We start from the raw sequence: 20,872 nt of genomic DNA, 5'->3' as shown, positions 1-20,872 counted from the left end.
AGATTAAATGCCTTGTCAAGCATGTGGTATCCAAATGGCTGGTATGCTGGTATGCTTGATATGCTTGAGGCCAAGTTTGCTAATTGCAACAGTGTGATTGCCAGCACGTCCTAAAAAAGGCCCAGACAGCTGGGAAGTGGGCCGGGAGGTAACAGCTCCACAATGTGAAAGAATAGGATGGCTGCTCTCTAAACTTTCATGATGGCTGCCTCTTTGGGGTTTTGCCTCACCCTCACTTTCCTCCTCTGCTCTATCTGGCACCCAGGTCACGGCAGTGATCATCATGTCCTCCATCCTCATCATCACTGGAGCCAACTTGGTAATACGCTTCAACTGGGAGAACATACCTGCCATTGCCAATTTGTTGTTTACCAGTGTTCTCCCCTACTGCAGTAAAACTTCACTGGTGCACTTTAATATACTGTAGTAAAAGTGCCCTGACACACTACAAGATACTGCAGTAAAAGTGCCCTGACATACTAAACTGACACACTTCAATATACTGCAGTAAACCTGCCCTGACACAATAAACTGACACTGAAGTAAAAAAAGAAGGTCGCACTACACGCACGCTGCACTATCACTATATTCATACTACACTGATGCTTCCCACTCACAATAGCACACTATAGTACACTAACTCAATAGTAGCAATGAACAGAGTCCTGTTCTATCTAGCTCCACTCCAATGTTACACTGCAAATGGTTGCTCTGTGAAGGAACCTTTTATAGTGTGGGGTGGGTCTATGAACAATGAGCCATGACTGGGCACAAACATCATTGCTTTCTCCAATCATGGCTCTGACAGTTTTGTGGGGCGTTCAGTTGGCCAAACAAATGGTCGAATGCCCAGATAATTCGGGTGTTTGCCGAACAGCAAATGTTTGGACCAAACTTATGCTTGGTCCAAACCATTTACCCAATGTTACTTGCCAAAAATAACTTATAGTCTATACATCTCAGTACTGATCTAGTGGTCCTTCATCATACCTCATACATCATCAGGTCAATCTGTGTGGAGTTCAAGCTATAAAGCTGAAAGGGGTCCTTTCACCATTAAGACCAGCAAACAAAGATTGGTGAGATAGCCTCCAACTTTTTTTACCCGAAAGTACGGCGGACTTAGAAAGTATTTTTGCACTCCAATCTTCCCGCCGGACTCGCATTTCGGCGGACAATCCGGGCGTTGGTATGCCAGTCCCCGTACTTTTGAAATGAGTGGACTTTTCCCGCTCGGAGAAAAGTCCGCTCATTTTGAGCGCATCTCCAGGTAGACGGGGCCAGCGAAGGAGGCGTCGCTGGCTCCGTCACCTGGTATGGACTTAAAGGGGAACCCCAACGCCGAAAAAAACGGCGTGGGGGTCCCCCCCAGGTCCACATCAGACCCTTGTCCGAGCACGCTACCCGGCCGGCCAGGAAAGGGGGGGACGAGCGAGCGCCCCCCCCCCTCCTGAGCCGTAGCAGGCCGCGTGCCCTCAACATGGGGGGTGCCTTAGGGAAGGGGGGGCCACGTGGCCCCCCCACCCCAAAGCTCCTTGTCCCCATGTTGATGAGGACAAGGGCCTCTTCCCGACAACCCTGGCCGTTGGTTGTCGGGGTCTGCAGGCGGGGGGGCTTATCGGAATCCGGGAGCCCCCTTTAATAAGGCGGCCCCCGGATACCGGCCTCCCACCCTATGTGAATGAGTATGGGGTACAATGTACACAACACACAAGGGTTAAAATAGTTTATTGCACAGCTCCGGGGGTCTTCCATCTTCGGGGTCTTCTCGTCGGACTCCTCCGCTACTTTCTTCTAGCTCTTTTGCTAGCGGAGGAGCCCGGCTTTCTTCCTCGCTGCCGCCCTCTTCTACCGACTTCGGGGGTCTTGTACCCCTCTTCGGTTCTTCTTGCCAGGCCACCGCTCCTTCTTCTAGCTCTTTTACAGGCGGTGGCCCGGTCTTCTGGTGCCGATTTCGCCGTCTTCTGTTCTTCTCTTCTTCTCTTCAGATGTTGCCTCGTCGCGGCAATGGCACGGACGCGACGCGCGGCGACTTATATAGGGACATCACCGGAAGATGTCCCCGCCCATTATGGTGTCACAGTCCCAGACGATGCTGGGACTGTGACATCATAATAGGCGGGGACATCATCCGGTGATGTCCCTGTATAAGTCGCCGCGCGCCTTGTCCCCGTCATTGTGAGCAGAGAGAGCGACGAGGCAACATCTGAAGAGAAGAACAGAAGGCGGCGACAGAAGACCGCCTGTAAAAGAGCTAGAAGAAGGTGCGGTGGCCCGGCAAGAAGAACCAAAGAGGGGGACAAGATCCCCGAAGTCGGAAAAAGAGGGCGGCGGAGAAGAAGAAAGCCGGGCTCCTCCGCTAGCAAAAGACCTAGCAGAAGATAGCGGAGGAGTCCGGCGAGAAGACCCCCGAAGACGGAAGACCCCCGGAACTGTGCAAAAAAACTATTTTAACCCTTGTGTGTTGTGTTTTATTTTTCATTTTTTCCACAGGTGAATGGGTAGGGGTACATTGTACCCCATACTCATTCACATAGGGTGGGGGGCCCGTATCATTTCATTTCAAAAGTACGGCGGATAGTCTGGCGGACTTAGTACGCCATATTAGTCCGCTGAAAAAGTGCCGTGTGTGGGCAAGTAGCCCGTTCAGAAAGTCCAGCGGACAGTCCGGTGGGAAGTCCGCCGGACTAAGTCCACCGGATAGTCCGCTACGTGTGTACGTGCCATTAGAAGGACCTAACCAAGATTCACCATTTGCGAACCATCAAAGATGGGGCCCCAGCTAAGCTAGCAAAAAGAAAATAAATATTACATTTTGAGGACAGTCTTCTCTCATTTTAATTATTTGCACTTGTCTTACTATTTTATTAAAGATCATATATATATATGTAGCCCCCTCTTCTTAGGCAGGCCTAGATGGAATCTAGGCCTTTTTGTTTTGATCTGTGTGGGCTAGGAGTGGCTGAGAATAGGCTGGTGACTCACAGACAGCATCACTCCACCTCCACCGTCACCTCTCTTTTCCTTCTAGAGGGTTCTAGAAGAGAGGCGGGGAAGAGATGGGGAAATGTCTAGGGTATCGCAGGGAGCCCTGACCAATCCCCAACTAGGATTGACAGGCCTCCTTGATATATCCAGGGTCAGCCCAGCTGGGGAGGAGTTGTTGGATGGAAGAACTGTGGATGGAGTACAAGGCTGTCGGGACCTTTAAGGGCGCTCCCCATTCTGGGGTGGTGACCTTGGGCCTGGGACTCGGCTGCAGGGCAGATCTCTTCAAGAACACATGAAGGATCTGAACAGGAGGTACAGAGAGGAGTCAGAGAGGACAGCAGGAGCTTCAGGAGGGAACCTACAGTTTGCAGCCAAGCGGGCTGGTAAATGACATGTGCTATTGGGAGGACTGGAGAGGGATGCCAGAGAGGACTGAGAGGAAACAGTCAGAGCTGGGTTTGGAGCCACTAAGGATTGCAATCTCAGGGGCAATGGAGTCGGGCAGCTGCAGCCAGGAGGGCTGGCAGAGTCTCAAGAGGGCTGACTGGGAGCAGTAGTCCACCATAGGTCAGCTAGCACACAAAGACTTTCTATTCTATTGCTATATTAATGGGGCCTGCAGTCCCTGCCTGCAAATGGCAATTTCTAGGGCCTGACTTAGTCAATATCGGGCCTAACCATGTGCTAGCTGTACCCGGAAGTGAAGAGTTGTGCAGGAGAGAGAGAGAGAAACAGTCTGCAAGCAAGTATTTTGCTAGAGGAGACTGGAGCTGTAAACTGTATATAGTTGTCCCAACCAATTGAGATACAATCCACCAATTGCGCGTTCTACTGGGCATCCCATATATTCCCATCAGTATCCTAGTTCAAAACCCTTGATAAAAATAAAAAAACAAACACATGGACTGTTCATTGTCTCCAAGGTGATCGGGAAGTGAATGCCGGGCTGGGCAGGGTGACAGGTGGGCCACAAATTTCAGCAGCTCCTACAGGGGTACATATATATATATTTATTTATTTATTTATATCAAAGCCCTGCAGGCAATTTGATTTAGCGGGGCCATCTCTGAGTCACTGAGTTAACTTAGCTCCTTGAAGTTTTATTTTCTACATTCTTTTAGCTACTCTGTTTGGACTCTTGGACTCTGGTGGTCCCATTACAGACCAAGTTATAAACGTGATGGAATCTGGGCCAAGTCACCATTAGTAAAAACAATCTATATAAATCTCCAGTTTGTTTTGTGACTGCATTGCATAGTAGTAGATTATTACAAGGTTGTGATTATAGTTGTATTATATCTTTGTCTCTGTTGACTCAATTACTTTCAAAATATTCAAGCTCATTTTAAATTGAAGTGGTTTCTTTGTGTAATGGGTGGGTCAGAGTGGCCGACACCAAAGGAATTACCAAACTAGCAGCTTCTGCCAGGGTGTGCTACTGTACATAATAATGATGAATAGACTAAGAAAAATAATATTTATAAGGCTGGGTTCACACATGCGGGAACGCCGCAAATCCGCTGCGTTTTCCCGCATCGCATGACTCCCGCCGGCAGTTCACACTGCCCTATGCGAACGGCTGGGAGTGTCAATGAAATGTTAATGACACCCCCAGATCCATCCGCATATCGCAGTGCGATCTGCAGACTCGCACAGGAATCGGATCGCATGGTGTGAACACCCATGCGATCCGATTCTGTTGCGGACCAAAAAAAGGGTCCCGTGCGAGTTTGCTGCGGGAGCGATGCGAATTCAGCCATACTATCTGTATGGCTGAACTCGCATCGCTACGGAGATCGGATGTGATTTGCACTGCAGTGCGGAGCGAATCACATCCGGATCTCCCCCCGCAGCAGTGTGAACCCGGCCTTAAACTGAATTTCGGGAAAAACAAAAAATTCCTCCCTTGTAGTGGGGTTGCGCCTGCACTGTAAGCCCTTTGCACACACAGTCGGACATTCCAACGGTAAATGTCCGATCGGACCGTGTTGTCGGATAATCCGACTGTGTGTGGGCTCCATTGCACTGTTTCCATCGGAATATCCGACCGACAAAGTTTTAGAGCTAGGCTATAAAATATTTCCAACAACACGATCCGATCAGAATTCTCTAAAAACGATCGGACAAAGTGCCACGCATGCTCAGATCAAATTCCTAGAGCAAAGCTATTGGCTACTAGCCTGAACGTAGTTCCGTCGTAATGGAATAACGTCACCACGTTGTGAACGATCGGATTTTCCGACAACTTTATCCGACCGTGTGTATGCACAGGGGCGTACTAAGTGGGGGGGCGGGGGGGCGTGCCGCCCCGGGTGCCACACACTGGGGGGGGGTGTCAGGCCAGCGCCCCCCCCGCAACTGAAGTGTCAGACAGCGCCGTGCCTCGGGTTCGCAGCCCACACAGAGAGAGCCCGAGGCACTGGCAGTGGGCGGCATTGCAGGGGGGGGGTGCGAGCAGCACCCGAGTGGAGTGACATCAGCTGGCTCAGTGACCTGGCACAATAATCCCCTTCTCTCTGTGGTCACGTTGCGCGGCCATTCTGATCAGTCTCGGGCAGCGGCTGTCACTCACAGCCGAGCAGAGTGAAGCCGCCTCCCCCTCCTCTATGCACAGCACTGTGTAGACAAGGAGGGGGAGGCAGCTTCACTCTGCTCGGCTGTGAGTGACAGCCGCTGCCCGAGACTGATCAGAGCGGCGAGACGTGAGTCACGCGACCACAGAGAGAAGGGGATCCCGGATCACTGAGCCGACAGGTGACACTTCACTCGGGTGCTGCCCACACCTTCCCCCTGCAATGCCGCTGCCTTGGGCTCGAGGTACACTATGGGTCCTTAGGGGAGGCTGTGCACTCTAGGGGGGTTCTTTACTGTGGTGGGTCCTGCACTGTAGGGGGGTCTGCACTGTAGGGGGGTCCTGCACTGTAGGGGGTCCTGCACTGTAGGGGGTCCTGCACTGTAGAAGGGGTCCTGCACTGTGGGGGGGGGTCCTGCACTGTAGGGGGTCCTGCACTGTAGGGAGGTCCTGCACTGTAGAAGGGGTCCTGCACTGTAGGGGGGTTCTGCACTGTAGGGGGGTCCTGCACTGTAGGGGGTCTGCACTGTAGGGGGGGTCCTGCACTGTAGGGGGTCCTGCACTGTAGGGGGGTCCTGCACTGTAGGGGGGGTCCTGCACTGTAGAAGGGGTCCTGCACTGTAGAAGGGGTCCTGCAATGTAGGGGGGTTCTGCACTGTAGGGGGGTCCTGCACTGTAGGGGGTCTGCACTGTAGAAGGGGTCCTGCACTGTAGGGGGGTCCTGCACTGTAGGGGGGTCCTGCACTGTAGAAGGGGTCCTGCACTGTAGGGGGGGTCCTGCACTGTAGGGGGGGTCTGTACTGTAGGGGAAGATTCGGCACTGTAGGGGGGTCTGTAGGGGAGTCTGTACTGTAGGGGGGTCTGCGCTGTTGGGGGAGGGGTCTGTACTGTAGGAGGGTCTGCACTGTAGGGGGGGGTCTGCGCTATAGGGTGGAGGGGTCTGTACTGTAGGAGGGTCTGCACTGTAGGGGAGGATTCTGTACTGTAGGGGGGTCTACACTGTAGATGGGGGTCTGTATGGTAGGGAGGGGGTCTGCACTGTAGGGGATCTGTGTAACATGCAGAGGGTCCAGAGCTGTGAGGGGCTGTGTAATGTAAAGGGGTGCAGAGGTGCAGGGTGCTGTGTAATGTAAAGGGGTCCAGAGGTACAAGGGCTGTGTAATGTAAAGGGGTCCAGAGGTCCAGAGGTTCAGGGTGCTGTGTAATGTAAAGAGATCCATAGGTAAAAGGGCTGTGTAATGTAAAGGGATCAGGAGGTTCAGGGTGCTATGTTATGTAAAGGGGTCCAGAGGTATAAGAGCTGTGTAATGTAAAGGGGTCCAGAGGTGCAGGCTGCTGTGTAATGTAAAGAGGTCCTTAGGTGCAAGGTCCTGTGTAATGTAAAGGGGTCCAGAGGTACAGGGTGCTGTGTAATGTAAAGGGGTCCAGAGGTGCAGGGCGCTGTGTAATGTAAAGGGGTCAGGAGGTTCAGGGTGCTATGTTATGTAAAGGGGTCCAGAGGTACAAGAGCTATGTAATGTAAAGGGGTCCAGAGGTGCAGGCTGCTGTGTAATGTAAAGGGGTCCAGAGGTGCAGGCTGCTGTGTAATGTAAAGGGGTCGAGAGGTGCAGGCTGCTGTGTAATGTAAAGGGGTCGAGAGGTGCAGGCTGCTGTGTAATGTAAAGGGGTCCAGAGGTGCAGGCTGCTGTGTAATGTAAAGGGCTCCAGAGGTGCAGGGTGCTGTGTAATTTAAAGGGGTCCAGAGGTGCAGTTGTGGAGAGGGGGGTACACAGTAGTGACAAAAAGATATTGAAGGATGCAGAGGTATGCAGGGGACACGGTGGGTGTTTTTACATTTTATGGTGGGGGGGGGGGGGGTGCCAGATATAGGATCCGCCCCGGGTGCCAAATGCTCTAGGTACGCCCCTGTGTATGCAACACCAGTTTCAGACAAAATCCGACGGATTTTGTTGTCAGAATATGTGTGTACAAGGGTTAAGAGTTAGTTGGACCTAAAAAGGTTAGGAAGCAACCAGCAATATAGGACAAAGTACGATATGTATTTTATCCTATAGAGGAGAGAACGGTAAAAAAATATACAATTATAAATCTTTAAATCTAGAACCATAGTTCCTGGTCCATGGGGACCCTTTTTTAATATACTGGAAATCCCTATTATCGCAGTTCTGGTTTGCCACACAGGAGTACCTTTCACACAGAGCACACTCATCAATGCCCGGGACCAGGCAGAGACTACAGTCATGTGAAGAATCTAACATTAGGCCAGTTCCTCCACTTAGGGAGGAGCCTTTACTGTGTGCAGTAAAGAAATACAGAGTTCCTCTGAAAAGTGTCTTGTTCCATGTCAGTACACACTGTAACTTATATGTTGCATTAGGAGGGACGTACTGAGCCTGCGTCCAATCCACCAGTCCAGCGTACCTCTGTTACCTCACTCCCACAACAGAATGTCGCGCATAGTGGACCTCATGCATGCACTTCCTTCCTTCCTGTACCTCATGACCAGGCCATAGATCTCAGTAATGCAAGTTCAGATCTGGTTGCTATTGGATAATGACCACTAGAGAGGGAGCCAGACATCAACACCCTCACTACCAGAGGACCTGTCACCTCAACCAGGTACCACACCTAATGACTGGTTGCTTTACGTTTTGAACTTGTTTTTGTTTACTCTTAGCAACTGCATAGCCCTTCCGTATCTTGCTGAGTTAACCCTCTGGTAAGAGTGTTACTTCATACCTTGATGCAGAGGTGGCTTTAGCTTTGTGAGGCCTTAGGCAACCCTGATGGGTTTACTTCCTCTTTGTTTTCCTGCAAAGGCAAAACATAATGGACTACTATGCATCGCATAGTAGCCTATTATATGTCACTTACCTGACAGAGGAGCCAGCGATGTCCCCGAATTCCTCGCTGGCTGGAAGCGTCCATCTTCCTTCCTGGGTCACGGACTCCGGCTCTGTAACTGGCCGGAGTCGCGTGACGTCACTCGCGCGCGTGCGCACGGGAGCCGCCAGTCACGGCATGCCGCTTAATGAAAACGGCACGCCGTGACCCTTCTAAAGTGCGCATGCGCTGAGTACATCGGCGCATGCGCAGAAGACATCCTCATACGGGGAATTGTAAATATCTCCTAAACCAGGTATTTAAAGCACCTACAGGTAAGCCTTAATCTAGGCTTACCTGTAGGTGAAAGTGCGTAGTAAGGGTTTACAACCACTTTAAGACATGAGCCTTTTGAAAATGAACATTAAAAAATAACAAAAAAATTTTACAAAATGTCCTTACTATCTGTCCATCAGGTCTACCCAGATTGAGATCCTTGGTAGGTCTTCCCAGCATTGAGATTCTCCTGCACATGCACCCCTTTGAATAACTTCAGACCAGGCTTAGAACAGTCAGTGTAACTTTATTGAACAAGTGTGGCATAACAGTTCAATGGTACCAACGTCCTTCTTCCTAAGCTAACTACTTTAGTGTGGCTGCCCAGGCATACCCCTGTGAGGTGAGGGTCCATTTTTGTATTCCCCATGGCTTGGATGCCTGAATGTCCCGGTGCATTTAGCGGACTAGAAGGTGCAGCAGTCCCATTACCTCCAACCGCGAGTGGGAACAGAACCAGGGGCTCCTGAACCTCAGCTTTCCCCCTTATTATAGCACAAGTGAGCTGTCTAGGACCAAAAAGCCTGGGAAATGAGCTCACATCAGTTAACAGCCGGCAGCTGCTAATGCGCTAGAACCATAATTTTTTCAACCTGCCTACATACTTATGAAATTAGATTTACATATGGTTCTATGTGAATTTATCCACTTCTGGACCGCTGCACAGCAATATACGTCCTAACTTTGAAGAGGGATATCTTTGTTATGGCAGCAGCTAGCTGCCATAACCCTGGTATCCGCTTCTTCGGTCCGATTTCCGATAATAGTGGTTTTTGCGGCAGATACAAGGGATGTTTACATTCCTTGTAATAGGAATAAAAGTGACATATTTAAAAAAAAAAGAACAGTGTAAAAATAAAAGGTAAAATAAATAATAAAAATGCGTCCCGTCCCGCCGAGCTCACGTGCAGAAGCGAACACATACATGAGTAGTGCCCCCATATGAAAACGGTGTTCAAAATGCACATGTGAGGTATCGCCGCGATCAGTAGAGTGAAAGCAATAATTCTAGCCCCAGATCTCCTCTGTAACTCAAAACATGCAACCTGTAGAATTTTTTAAACGTTGCCTATCGAGATTTTTAAGGGTAAAAGTTTGTCGCCATTCCACGAGCAGGCGCAATTTTGAAGCGTGACATGTTGGGTATCAATTTACTCAGCGTAACTTTATCTTTCACAATTGGGCTAACTTTAATGTTGTCTTATTTTTAATTTAAAAAAACGATTTTTTCCAAAAAAAGTGCGCTTTAAGACTGCTGCACAAATACGGTGTGACAAAAAGTATTGAAACGACCGCCATTTTATTTTCTAGGGTGTTATAAAAAAAATGTATAATGTTTGGGGGTTCTAAGTAATTTTGGAGCAAAAAAAAATGTTTTTAACTTGTAAACAACAAATCTCAGAAAAAGGCTTGGTCCTTATTAAGTGGTTAATGCTTGGGTTACACATACAGTATTATGATTTAGTTTACATTTTATGTCTGTGAACATAAGTGTCATTTGTACCGGACATTCTCCAAAAAAAAAAACACACAGTCAGTGAAAATCTGTGTCTACGGCTTTTCTAACCAGAATGGGTTTTATAATACTTTGACTGGAATGCATACTTGGTGTGATCTGCTGATTTTTTCAGCTCTGTGAATTACAGGGAGCTTTGTTAATAGAGGCATACCCCACTTTTAAGTATGCAATGGGGTGTATTTACTAAAGCTGGAAAGTGCAAAATCAGGCTCCCTTCTGCATAGAAACCAATGAGCTTCTAACCTCAGCTTGTTCAATTACGCTTTGGTAATAAAACCTAGAAGCTCATTGGTTTTTATGCAGAAGTGTGTCTGATTTTGCACTTTCCAGCTTTAGTAAATAAACCTCATTGTGTACTTAAAAGTGGGGTATGTCTGTAAGGCATAAATCAAAGATGAAGGCATTATGTGAACCAATACAAGTAGGAAATAAAACATAATTCAGTTACGTGCTTTTATGTTTCAGATATTCTCACTCACCAGTAACTATAGCCCATTCTCCATACTGTCTGATATGCTTGGTTCTGCTTAGAAAGCAAGGAATGGCATATTGCTGTATCATTGAATACCAGAACTGAAGAAAGCTGGAAACCTTCCACACGATGAAACACCCTCCAACTACAGCCAGGATCTCCATGTGACTGGAATAGAGCTGGAACATCCTCTTGGATATAAACACAGGGATCTTATACACCTCATTCGCTGTCTCCATCACTTCCCTGAAGCCAAGTCTTTCCATCTGAATTAATAAATATTTAAATGAACAAAAAAAAAGAAAAACTTCTACTAGAACTGTAATGTCTCCTACAGCGATAAATCTCATTACAGTTATGTTTCTAGCACATGTAGACATTTATTGATTCCTTTTCATGCCAAGACTAGGTTCACACTTGTGTGGGTGGTTGCCACAACAGGATCGCACCTGTTACCGCACCTACTATCACCCGCAGATAAAAAAAAAACTCGCTGCCACTCAGGAGATGTGTGAGGGTATGGTTAATCTATAGGCATGCGCACAGGGTGTGCCGAGTGTGTCTAGGCACACCCTAATCACCCCATGTGCATTAGCATTATCCAGGAGCAGCACCAGGTGGGTGGTTGAGGTTGCCAGTGGCCATTGTAAATGCCCGCATTATATTAAAATCTAGGTTAAACTTTAGGAAAACGTTACACCCATATTTAGGGTGTATCATAATATGCTCCCTATCAACTGGCTCCCACCACCAGAGCCCCCTTCCTATGGCAGCAGGTGGCGTTCATGTGTGTTTGAGCTTTTGGGTGCACACTCTGATGCAATAGGCTGTGCACACCTATGGGTTAATCCTAATGGCACCCATGCACGCTGAAAACCACACTGCACTACATGTTTTCCCTGCGGCTGAGTTTTCTGAAAAGGTGCAGGCACTTTTCCCCTGCATTTTCAATGGATGCAGCAGCCCATTCAAATGAATGGGGTACTGTGCATGAGCAAATGCTGCCTTGGGTAACTGATAAAGAATTAAACATGCCATGTGTGAAATATAAGGATTGCTCATGGGCAACTTGAAATTTTTAGAAGCACAGGTCAGCATTGGAAAGCTACCTGTTCTCACCATATTCTTACTTTAATGGACTTCAAGCAGGAACAAAAATAATCGATTAACCACATTTTTAAAGAGCATACTAAAAAATGTAAAGGTGTGAAAGAAGGCATTTACATTAATACCCTGTTTCTCTGAAAATAAGACCTAGCGTGATTGTCGGTGATGGCTGCCCTACCCCCCAAATAAGCCCTACCCTGTTTCCCCGAAAATAAGCCCTACTCTGAAAATAAGACCTACAAGGACTTTAACTAGGGCTTATATGGGGGGTAGAGCTTATATTGCAGCCATCACCGACAATCACACTATGTTTTATTTTCGCAGAAACAGGGTAGCTCTGCATGTGGTGAGAAAAATCTCTCTCTTGCAGAGCTCCAGGTATCCCTGCTATCTCACAGTTTTGGGTGTGTCAGAAAGTGTATTTCCTCCTGGGCCCTGTAGTTCCTCTCACTGTCCCCTACATGACTGCTTTCTCCTATAGTGATGAAGTGGAATGTTCTATTTTTTAGGATTAATTAGCTAATGAAGTAAATGAAGAAGGGTACTGGAGACCTAAATGGCTAAAAGGGACCTTTTCTTTTAACTAAGCGGTCACTTCCAAGTAAAGCCTTGTACACATGGTCATATTATTAGAAAATTTTTCATCAGTTTTTTGTTTGATGCTAGTCTCAAATCAAAAGTGAAGAGAGTACTCACCATCAGAAAATATTCTGATGACAGAAGTGACATAATGTGTTGAATTGTTTTGTATGCGTTCCTTCATTTCTGAGCATGCCTAGTCTTGCTCGTCAGATATTTTTTTGTCAGAAACCGTACTAATGAAAAGAAAATTGGACATTGTGGTCACATCAGACATACATTTTCAAGCCTGCACAATCAGTTTTTGTCTGCCGAAAAATCGTAATTCGGCTGTCAAAAGCAGCATACTAACAATTCGAAAATCGGCAGATCGTTCATTGGACGAAGTTTAGTTAAAACAGACCTTTCCCATCCTTTTACTAAAAACACATCAGCATACAGCTCTACATACTGATATAAAATAATTTTGCATCCATTAGCTAAACATATTTTACTTTTACTTACAGTATTGCCCCATACACACGGTCGGAAATTCCACCGGAAAAAGTCTGATCGGATTATGTTGTCGGAAAATCTGATCGTGTGCGGACTTTTTCCGTTGGATTTTCCGACGCACAAAGTTTGAGAGCAGGATCTAATATTTTCCAACAACAAAATCCGATCGTTTAAATTCCAATCATGTGTAGACAATTCCGACGGACAATGTGCCCCGCATTCTCAGAATAAACTAAGAGACGAAAGCTATTGGCTACTGGCCCGTTTATACTCCAGACGTACGTGTTTGACGTCACCTCGTTCCAAACTATTGGATTTTCCGGCAACTTTGTGTGACCGTGTGTATGCAAGACAAGTTTGGCCCAAAATCCGTTGGAACAAATCAGACGGATTTTGTGGTTGGATTGTACGACCGTGTGTATGGGGCATTACAGTTACTGTTTTTCCGCTTCCTGGTTGAGTGAGGCTGTAGACACTGAGCAGAACCTTGGGAGCACTGGCATCTAACTAGCAAAGTTATCTGATGGTGCACCATCGAGATGCCAAGTCCAATTGAGGGTGGAGTCCGCTTCCAAGCCTGGACAAGTGATAGCCAAGTGGAAGGACACTAGGGCATGAGCAAAATCAGAGACAGAAAAAGGCAGAAGTCAGCAACAATCATACATTAAGGTACAGGTTCACTAGAAAAAAGTGTGGTCAGTAGTCCAAGCCGAGGTCAGTAGCAAAGGCCGACAGCGAGCATGAGCAGACAAGGATAATCTGAGAGCAAGGTCGGAGAAGAAGCAGCAACGGGATCAAGATGTGTATCAAGAAATTGATAACAAAAACAAGACTGAAGACCATTCAGCAGGGCTAGTGCAGAGTTTAAAGCAGAACTTTACCCATAACAACTTGATAAAAAATAATGTTCTTTAGCAAGGAACATACAGTCCACATTAATAATTATGTACCAAAAATTGTGTGTGCTATAAATTGCCTCCAGTCTTATTCCTGCTTCTTCTTGTCGAAGGCAGCCATTTTATTGAAGCCCTGAGCCATTGAGCAGCAGTAAATCTTTAGGCTGTCAGCAAATTGGCCTCTACATTTTGAACACTATGCCTCAAAATAGAGCATGTGCAGAGCAGGGTGAGACAGTGTATTGTCAGACTTTAAACAGTATAGGCACTTATTTTTAATGTTTTAGATAGCTTTACATGCAAAAGGGTATAGCAACGAGACTTCATTTTCTGACTAAAGTGCCAATTTAAATAAGCCACATGAAAGCAGTGGACATGCACTAGCCAGACAGCACACTTTAGCTTATCGACTGGCACCATGTTCCTGACTAGGGATGAGCTCAGGCGTGTTCGCATGGTCCACGTGCAGAGCCCGCCAGGAAGTTGGCGCAGCGCGGCGCTAAACACAGGCAGTGAGACATTGCCCGATCTCTGCAGCCGCACATCGGGGTGTCTCGCTGCCTGTGATTAGCGCAGCGCTGCGCCGACTTCCTGGCGGACTCTGCACGTGGACCATGCGACAGAAGCACTGGTGATATAATCAGGGCCTTACAGCTGCATCCTGTCACATGTTCCAGGAGGCAGACCCAGAGCTCTGCGCAGAGTTCCAGGAAGTAAAGGGAGATGGTTTCATCTGTTCACAGTGAAAATGGTCACCATATTGAATGTGGAGCGAAAGAAAAATAAGGTCAGAAAATAAATAGCCTGCAATTATCTACACATATCTGTTTGTAGATTGTAATTATTAAACATTTCTAAAGATGCCTTTGTTGTCATTTTTACGATAAGGGTGATGTTCCTCTTTAACCCCTGTCCTGCTGTCGTTATACGTGAGGCCACCTATGCTAGGAACGTGCCGCACAGTGCACTCACAGCAAAATTACCAGGTACTCATTGAAATCCCTGGGTATCATACTAAAGATCAGTACCCATTACCCTTGGTTACCTGATTTCTGTGATAGCCTCCTATTGACTATCACAGTGATCAGCCACTGTGCAGTCTGTCCGTGTATTTTCTTTTTCTCTTCTGAATGGAGAGAAAGATACATTGTATCTTTCTTTGCTTGCAGGAGAGAAATATTTAAACAAACAAAAGTGTGTAAAAAATGAAAAGAAAATAGCTACAGTAGATCAAGGTTTGCGCTAGGTCAGACTCAGGGTTAGTGTTAGAGCCACTATAAGGATTTTTTTTTTTTTAAAAGCGTTTTTTTTAATTAGTGTCAGTGTGTTTTACATAGGATAAAAAAAAAAGAAAAGAAAGAGCAAAATGTACATTATTGTGTTCCTGGGCCCTACTACAGGTACAAACAACAACTAAGGTGAACTTATGTGGTACCAATGTGATCATCAGGAGTAGAATTTATTTTGTGTTGTTCTTTGGTGGTAAGTTATGGTAATAGTAAGAAATATACAGCTACATTTAGTAAGGAAACTGCTTTTCTTACTATTTTGTCCTGGAAAAAAAGCCAAAGTCTAATCCACCTGTCTACACAAAGTAGTTGTGATGATATGTACAGTTTTTAACATGTCAAAAGGTGCAAAATTGTGTTCAGGCATTTGTTTTACCCTTAGATGGTAAAACAAATGGTAGATGGTAGTAGCATTTTTTATTTTTTTTTGCTGTTGCATGAAATTTGCTTAAAAGCCAGTACACACGATCCGACTTTTTGACAACAAACATGCAAATTAGCTATTTTAAGGCAACATCTGACCACGTGTATGCTCCATCGGACAAACTTTTTCGGTTTTTCATCTGACTTTTGTTGGCTGTGTGAACGGACAAACTTTTCGACAACATAAGTCCAATAGAGCAAAGTCTGATCATGTGTACAGAAAAAGACTTTACAAACACGCATGCTCAGAGCCAATGCAAAAGATCAGACAACAACACAGAAGTTGACCAAAGGTGGCAGTAAAGAGCAGAAAAGCCACGTGATTCGGTCAAAGTTGGCTGAAAAAGTCCTGCCGTGTGTATGCTTAACAAGTTCATGGCCAATGCCCTTTGTACAAAAGTCCACGGGAAAGTTTGTATAGATTCATAACGTGTGTATGAGGCTTTAGATAATTGTATTGCACACAAACACAATTTAATCCCCAATTGTTTGTATAAAAAGATGAGGTAGTATAGAGTAAATAGATACCAAATGTCTCAAGCCATGTGTGACAATATTCGCTAACATATGCTTAGGCACCCTGTGCTTGCTTTTGCATTTGTGGGTGAAGCTGTTTTAAATTTTTTTACATATTTTTTATTAACCACCTTACTAACGTGCTATAGCCAAAAGACAGCTACAGCATGGTACTATAGTTCTGGACATAGACGTCCTCTCAGAACCCTACCCCTTGTGTGCCCCCTAAGGCACGCATTGGGCACGCTTTGATAACGCTGTATCCTTCTGACACAGCTGATCACAGATCAGAGTAAAGGGCTAATTACAGCATCCCTTTACCATGTGATCAGCTGACTTTCTGGTTATCAGCAGTCCTTTCCAGATGGGCTGTTTCTGTGTGACGAAAGGAGATGCGATAACTGCCAAGGCTGTCAGCACACTGTTTACACTGATAATCAGGGCACTGATAATCAGTGCAGCCTATCAGTGCCCCTCAGTGCAGCTTATCAGTGCCCATCAATTGCCCATGGCAACTCTCTAGTAGGAGCAGTGGTGAGTCTACAGCAAGAGCTCTGCAAGTCACAGTGACCCCTGTGGTGGGATGACTATTGTACAACATAACTGAACCAGAACTTGCAGCAGACTTGCAGAATGTTAGCAAAGAAAGCTGATCTGGAGTCATGCAATGTGGACTTGCTGCAATCGTGCAACAAACTTGTGAAGCCTGGAAAGTCTATAAATACCTTAGCAAGTCGTTTTCAAACTTGCAGCACAATTGCTCGCCATCTGGGCATCAGTGCAGCCTATCGGTGTCGATCAGTTCAGCCTCATTAGCACACATCAGTGAAGAAGAAAAATTACTTTTTTTCTCTAAAATTTATAACAGAAACAAAGAGAACTTTTTTTTTTTCTCTCAAAAGTTTTGGTCTTTTCTCGTTTATCAAAAAATAAAGAACCCAGTGGTGATTAAATATCAGAAAAGGATAGCTATATCTGTCTAAAAAAATGATAAAAATGTCATATGGGTATAGTGTTGCATAGTTACAAAATAGTCATTCAAAGTGCGACAGCACTGAAAGCTGAAAACTGGCCCATGCAGGAAGGGGTGAAAGTGCCCAAAATTGAAGTGGTTAAATTGTATTTTTTTCTTTACTTTTTTTATTGAACTTTATTGCTATCACAAGGGCACTAACAAGCCCTGTATGTGATAGCATTGAGAAGGTGACAGGTCCTGTTTATGGAGACATCAGGGGTCTGTAAAAGGCACTATAAAAGGGCTATATTACATAATATTATATTATATAATCTAAATTACTGCCAGAAGCTGGCAGAAGAAAACAAATACAAGCTCATGGCTGGTGCAGTCGGGGGCTTGTTATAATCCCTTCACATTTTGGATGTCCAAAAAAGGTAAAGTGGTTAATGATGAAGTGTGGTAATAACTGTGACAGCTAGCAATATTGTTATAATTACTATCACTACTAACCTTTCTGTCTATTATAGTTCTGACACAATGAGAGTATGAAAGGTCTGCATAACTGCAAAACAATATATATATATATATATATATATATATATATATATATATATATATATATATATATATATATATATATATATAATATATAAAGGTATAGGTGGTTATTGGTGTGTTGTACTGTATAATTGTTTTGTGATAAGGCAACAATTGTTTAACCACATCCGGCCTATAGCAGAATGACGACCGGGCGGTGGTTCAGTTATCCTGACTGGGCGTCATATGACATCCAGCAGGATAGCAGCCGCCACGTGCCCATGGGGGCCCACATCGCGGCGATTGGTGATGTGGTGTGCCAGTCTGACACACCTCTACACACCTCTACATGGATTTCGGTAAAGAGCCTCTGATGGAAGCTCTTTACCACATGATCAGCCATGTACAATCACGGCTGATCACGATGTAAACACAAAGAGCCGTTGATCAGCTTTTCCTCTGACAGACGCGAGTAGAGGAGAGCAGTAGGGCTGCTCTTCTGACAGGGGGGGGTCTGTACTGATTGTTAATCAGCCCAGCCCCCCCCCCCCTCGGATGCCTGCCAAGGACCATCAGGATGCCGCCAGGACCACCAGGGATTACCACCACACTGGACCACCAGGTATGCCACCGTAGATTACCAAGGAAATGGCAATCAGTGCCCAGGCAGCTGCCAATGAGTGCCCATCTCCAATGCCTGCCAGTGATATCAGTGATGCCTATCAGTGGCATCTATCAGTGTCGGATATCGGTGCCCATCAGTGCTTAGCAGTGCCGCCTATCAGTGCCACCCATAAGTACCTATCAGTGCAGCCTTTCAGTACCTATCAGTGTCGCCTATCAGTACCCATCAGTGCATACCAGTGCCACCCACCAGGGAAATGCCAATCCGTGCCCAGGAAGCTGGCAATCAGTGCCCATCACCAATGCCTGCCAGTGCTACCAGTGATGCCTATTGGTGCCATCTATCAGTGCCGCATATCAGTGCCCCTCAGTGCTCAGCAGTGCCGCCTATCAGTTCCACCCATAAGTACCCATCAGTGCCGCCTTTTAATGCCCATCAGTGCTGCATATCAGTGCCTCCTACCAGTGCCCCCTCATTGGTGCCCCCTCATTGTTGCCACCTCATCTGTGCGACCATATCAGTGCTCAACCCGTCAGTGCCATCTTATCAGTGCCCATCAGGAAGGAGAAAACGTACTTATTTACAACATTTTATAACAGAAACAAAAGAAAAACGTTTTTTTTCAAAATTTTCTGACTTTTTTTATTTGTTTAGCAAAAAATAAAAAAGCAGAGGTTATCAAATACCACCAAAAGAAAGCTCTATTTGTAGGGGAAAAAAATATAAAAATTCTGTTTGGGTACAGTGTAGCATGACCACGCAAATGTCATTAATTAAACAGCGAAAGCGCTGAAAGCTGAAAATTGGCTTGGGCAGGAAGAGGGTGTAAGTGCCTGGTATTGAAGTGGTTAAAAAATTAAAGCTAAAAATTATTATATCGTTCACCCGATGTCTTGAGTCTAATTAAATGATTAAGTGAACATATAACGTCTTATTAGAGTTGCTGGATTGGTGACTGAATATCTGATGGAATTGGCTGACTTTGATGGCCCAATGGCTGGCCACCTCCGGACAAAGCTATCACAGGCACTCATTGTAATTTGGTGAAGGGAAAAGAAACAACTGTTCCAGACATCTTGGGATAGCTAAGTATACTTGGATGCAAGAACATCAGAAAAAGAAGATAGATGATAAATCTCTGTCACCTTTCTGGGGAAAATATCCCTTTCTCAGGGCTAAAAACATACAAATATCAACAAGAACAGCTGTATATACCAATGATTCTCAACCGGGTTCCGTGGAACCCTAGGCTTCCTCCAGAGGTTGCTAGGGGTTCCTGCAGCATTGGGCAATTCCTGCCTCTCAGATAAGTTCCGATTCACACCATTGATCTTTTTAGATATCTGTAAGGAGGTAATTCTTCCCAATGACCACAAGTGTAAGGACCATTCTTCCAACTGACCATCACACTAATGTATCATGAGTTTAAAAATTCAAATTTTTAGCAGGGGTTCCCCGAGACCAGAGACCTATTTCAAGGGTTCCTCTGTGTTGAAAAGGTTGAGAAAGGCTGGTTTATACTATAAAATTGAAAGCAAAAAAATAAATAATAATCTTAAAAAAAAATGACCAAGTCTTTAGCCTAAATATATAGACATTCATGCACAAAACAGCATATAGTACTAACGACAAAATAAACTCCTATAAGGAATGTCTATAAAAATTATTTGTAAATATACTGCCCCACCACCCCCCAAAAAAAGTTTTAATGTTTTGAGAAAGATCAACTAAACACGTATTCCCTTAAAATCAACAAAACGTAAAGATAATTATACAAAAAAATACCTATATATAAAAGTTAATAATATTGCAAATAGTGTACATTTTGTAAAAAAACGCAATGATATCTTTACATATTGAGATAGATAAAAATTGTATCTAAGAAAAACAATAAAATAAAATAAAAGATTATTTTGTAAAATTCTGAGCAACCTACCGTAGAAAAGTTCTGCTATACAAAGTGATATATTTTGAATAGTTTGAATGGCCTTCTGGCTGAGTGATCAGATGGCATTGTAAAATGTATTGCATTGTAAAATGATCATAGGATGGCTATATATACATTTTATAGTAATAGTAAATACCTTAAAAATAGACCTTTGTCATGTAAGGTTCAGTAAGTAGCTGAAGAAAATCCGTTCATAAGGAAAAGTACCTGATAAATGAGGGAAAAGAGGCAGAGACTAAAGGAGGAGATAAAAGTGATGTTACAACATGCCATGTGTATTAGCACGTAATTAAACCCGGGGGGGGGGGGGGGGGCGTTTTGAGATTTTGTTGTTTTACATGTTTAAAATCTTTTTTTTTTTTTTGCTAGAAAATTTATTAGAACCCCCAAACATTATATATTGTATTTTTTTTTCTAACACCCTAGAGAACAAAATTGTGGTCATTGCAATACTTTTGCGCAGCTTTTTTGAATAAAAAAATAAGGCAACAGTAAAATTAGCCCATTTTTTTTATATTGTGAAAGATAATGTTACACTGAGTAAATTGATACCCAACATGTCACGCTTCAAAATCGCGATCTGCTAGTGGAATGGCGTCAAACTTTTACCCTCAATCTCCATAGGCGATGTTTACATTTTTTTACAGGTTCCATGTTTTGCGTTACAGAGGAGTTCTAGGGGTACAATTATTGCTCTCGCTCTAACGATGGCAGTAAAGTCAGCAGCTACAAACATTGTAGCTGCTGACTTAATAAGGACACTTACCTGTCCAGGGAGCTCACGAT

The 20,872-nt window shown here is 45.1% G+C and overlaps 1 protein-coding gene across 2 annotated transcripts in view; it reads right to left on the bottom strand.

Moving 5' to 3' along the window:
* LOC143930869 (inactive hydroxysteroid dehydrogenase-like protein 1) overlaps positions 1–20,158 on the bottom strand; it is a 29,052-nt gene extending 8,894 nt beyond the window's left edge. The window contains exons 1-3 of one of the 2 annotated variants that reach the window (XM_077455516.1): positions 20,075–20,151; positions 12,517–12,635; positions 10,721–10,979 (exon numbers count right to left, since the gene is read on the bottom strand). In XM_077455516.1, the coding sequence (XP_077311642.1) occupies positions 10,721–10,979; positions 12,517–12,549 (292 nt within the window). In that variant the 5' untranslated portion in view covers positions 12,550–12,635; positions 20,075–20,151. Of the gene's footprint in view, positions 1–10,720; positions 10,980–12,516; positions 12,636–20,074 lie in introns of both variants that reach the window. The other variant, XM_077455526.1, reaches the window with a different exon arrangement.
* Between the last annotated feature and the right edge of the window lie 714 nt (positions 20,159–20,872).

Source organism: Lithobates pipiens, unplaced genomic scaffold (assembly GCF_037356315.1).
Source record: "Lithobates pipiens isolate NorthernLeopardFrog02 unplaced genomic scaffold, aLitPip1_a1.2 Scaffold_10, whole genome shotgun sequence".
NCBI lineage: Eukaryota > Metazoa > Chordata > Amphibia > Anura > Ranidae > Lithobates > Lithobates pipiens.
The sequence above is the reverse complement of the archived record's forward strand: the minus strand, read 5'-3'. Positions and strand labels throughout refer to the sequence as shown.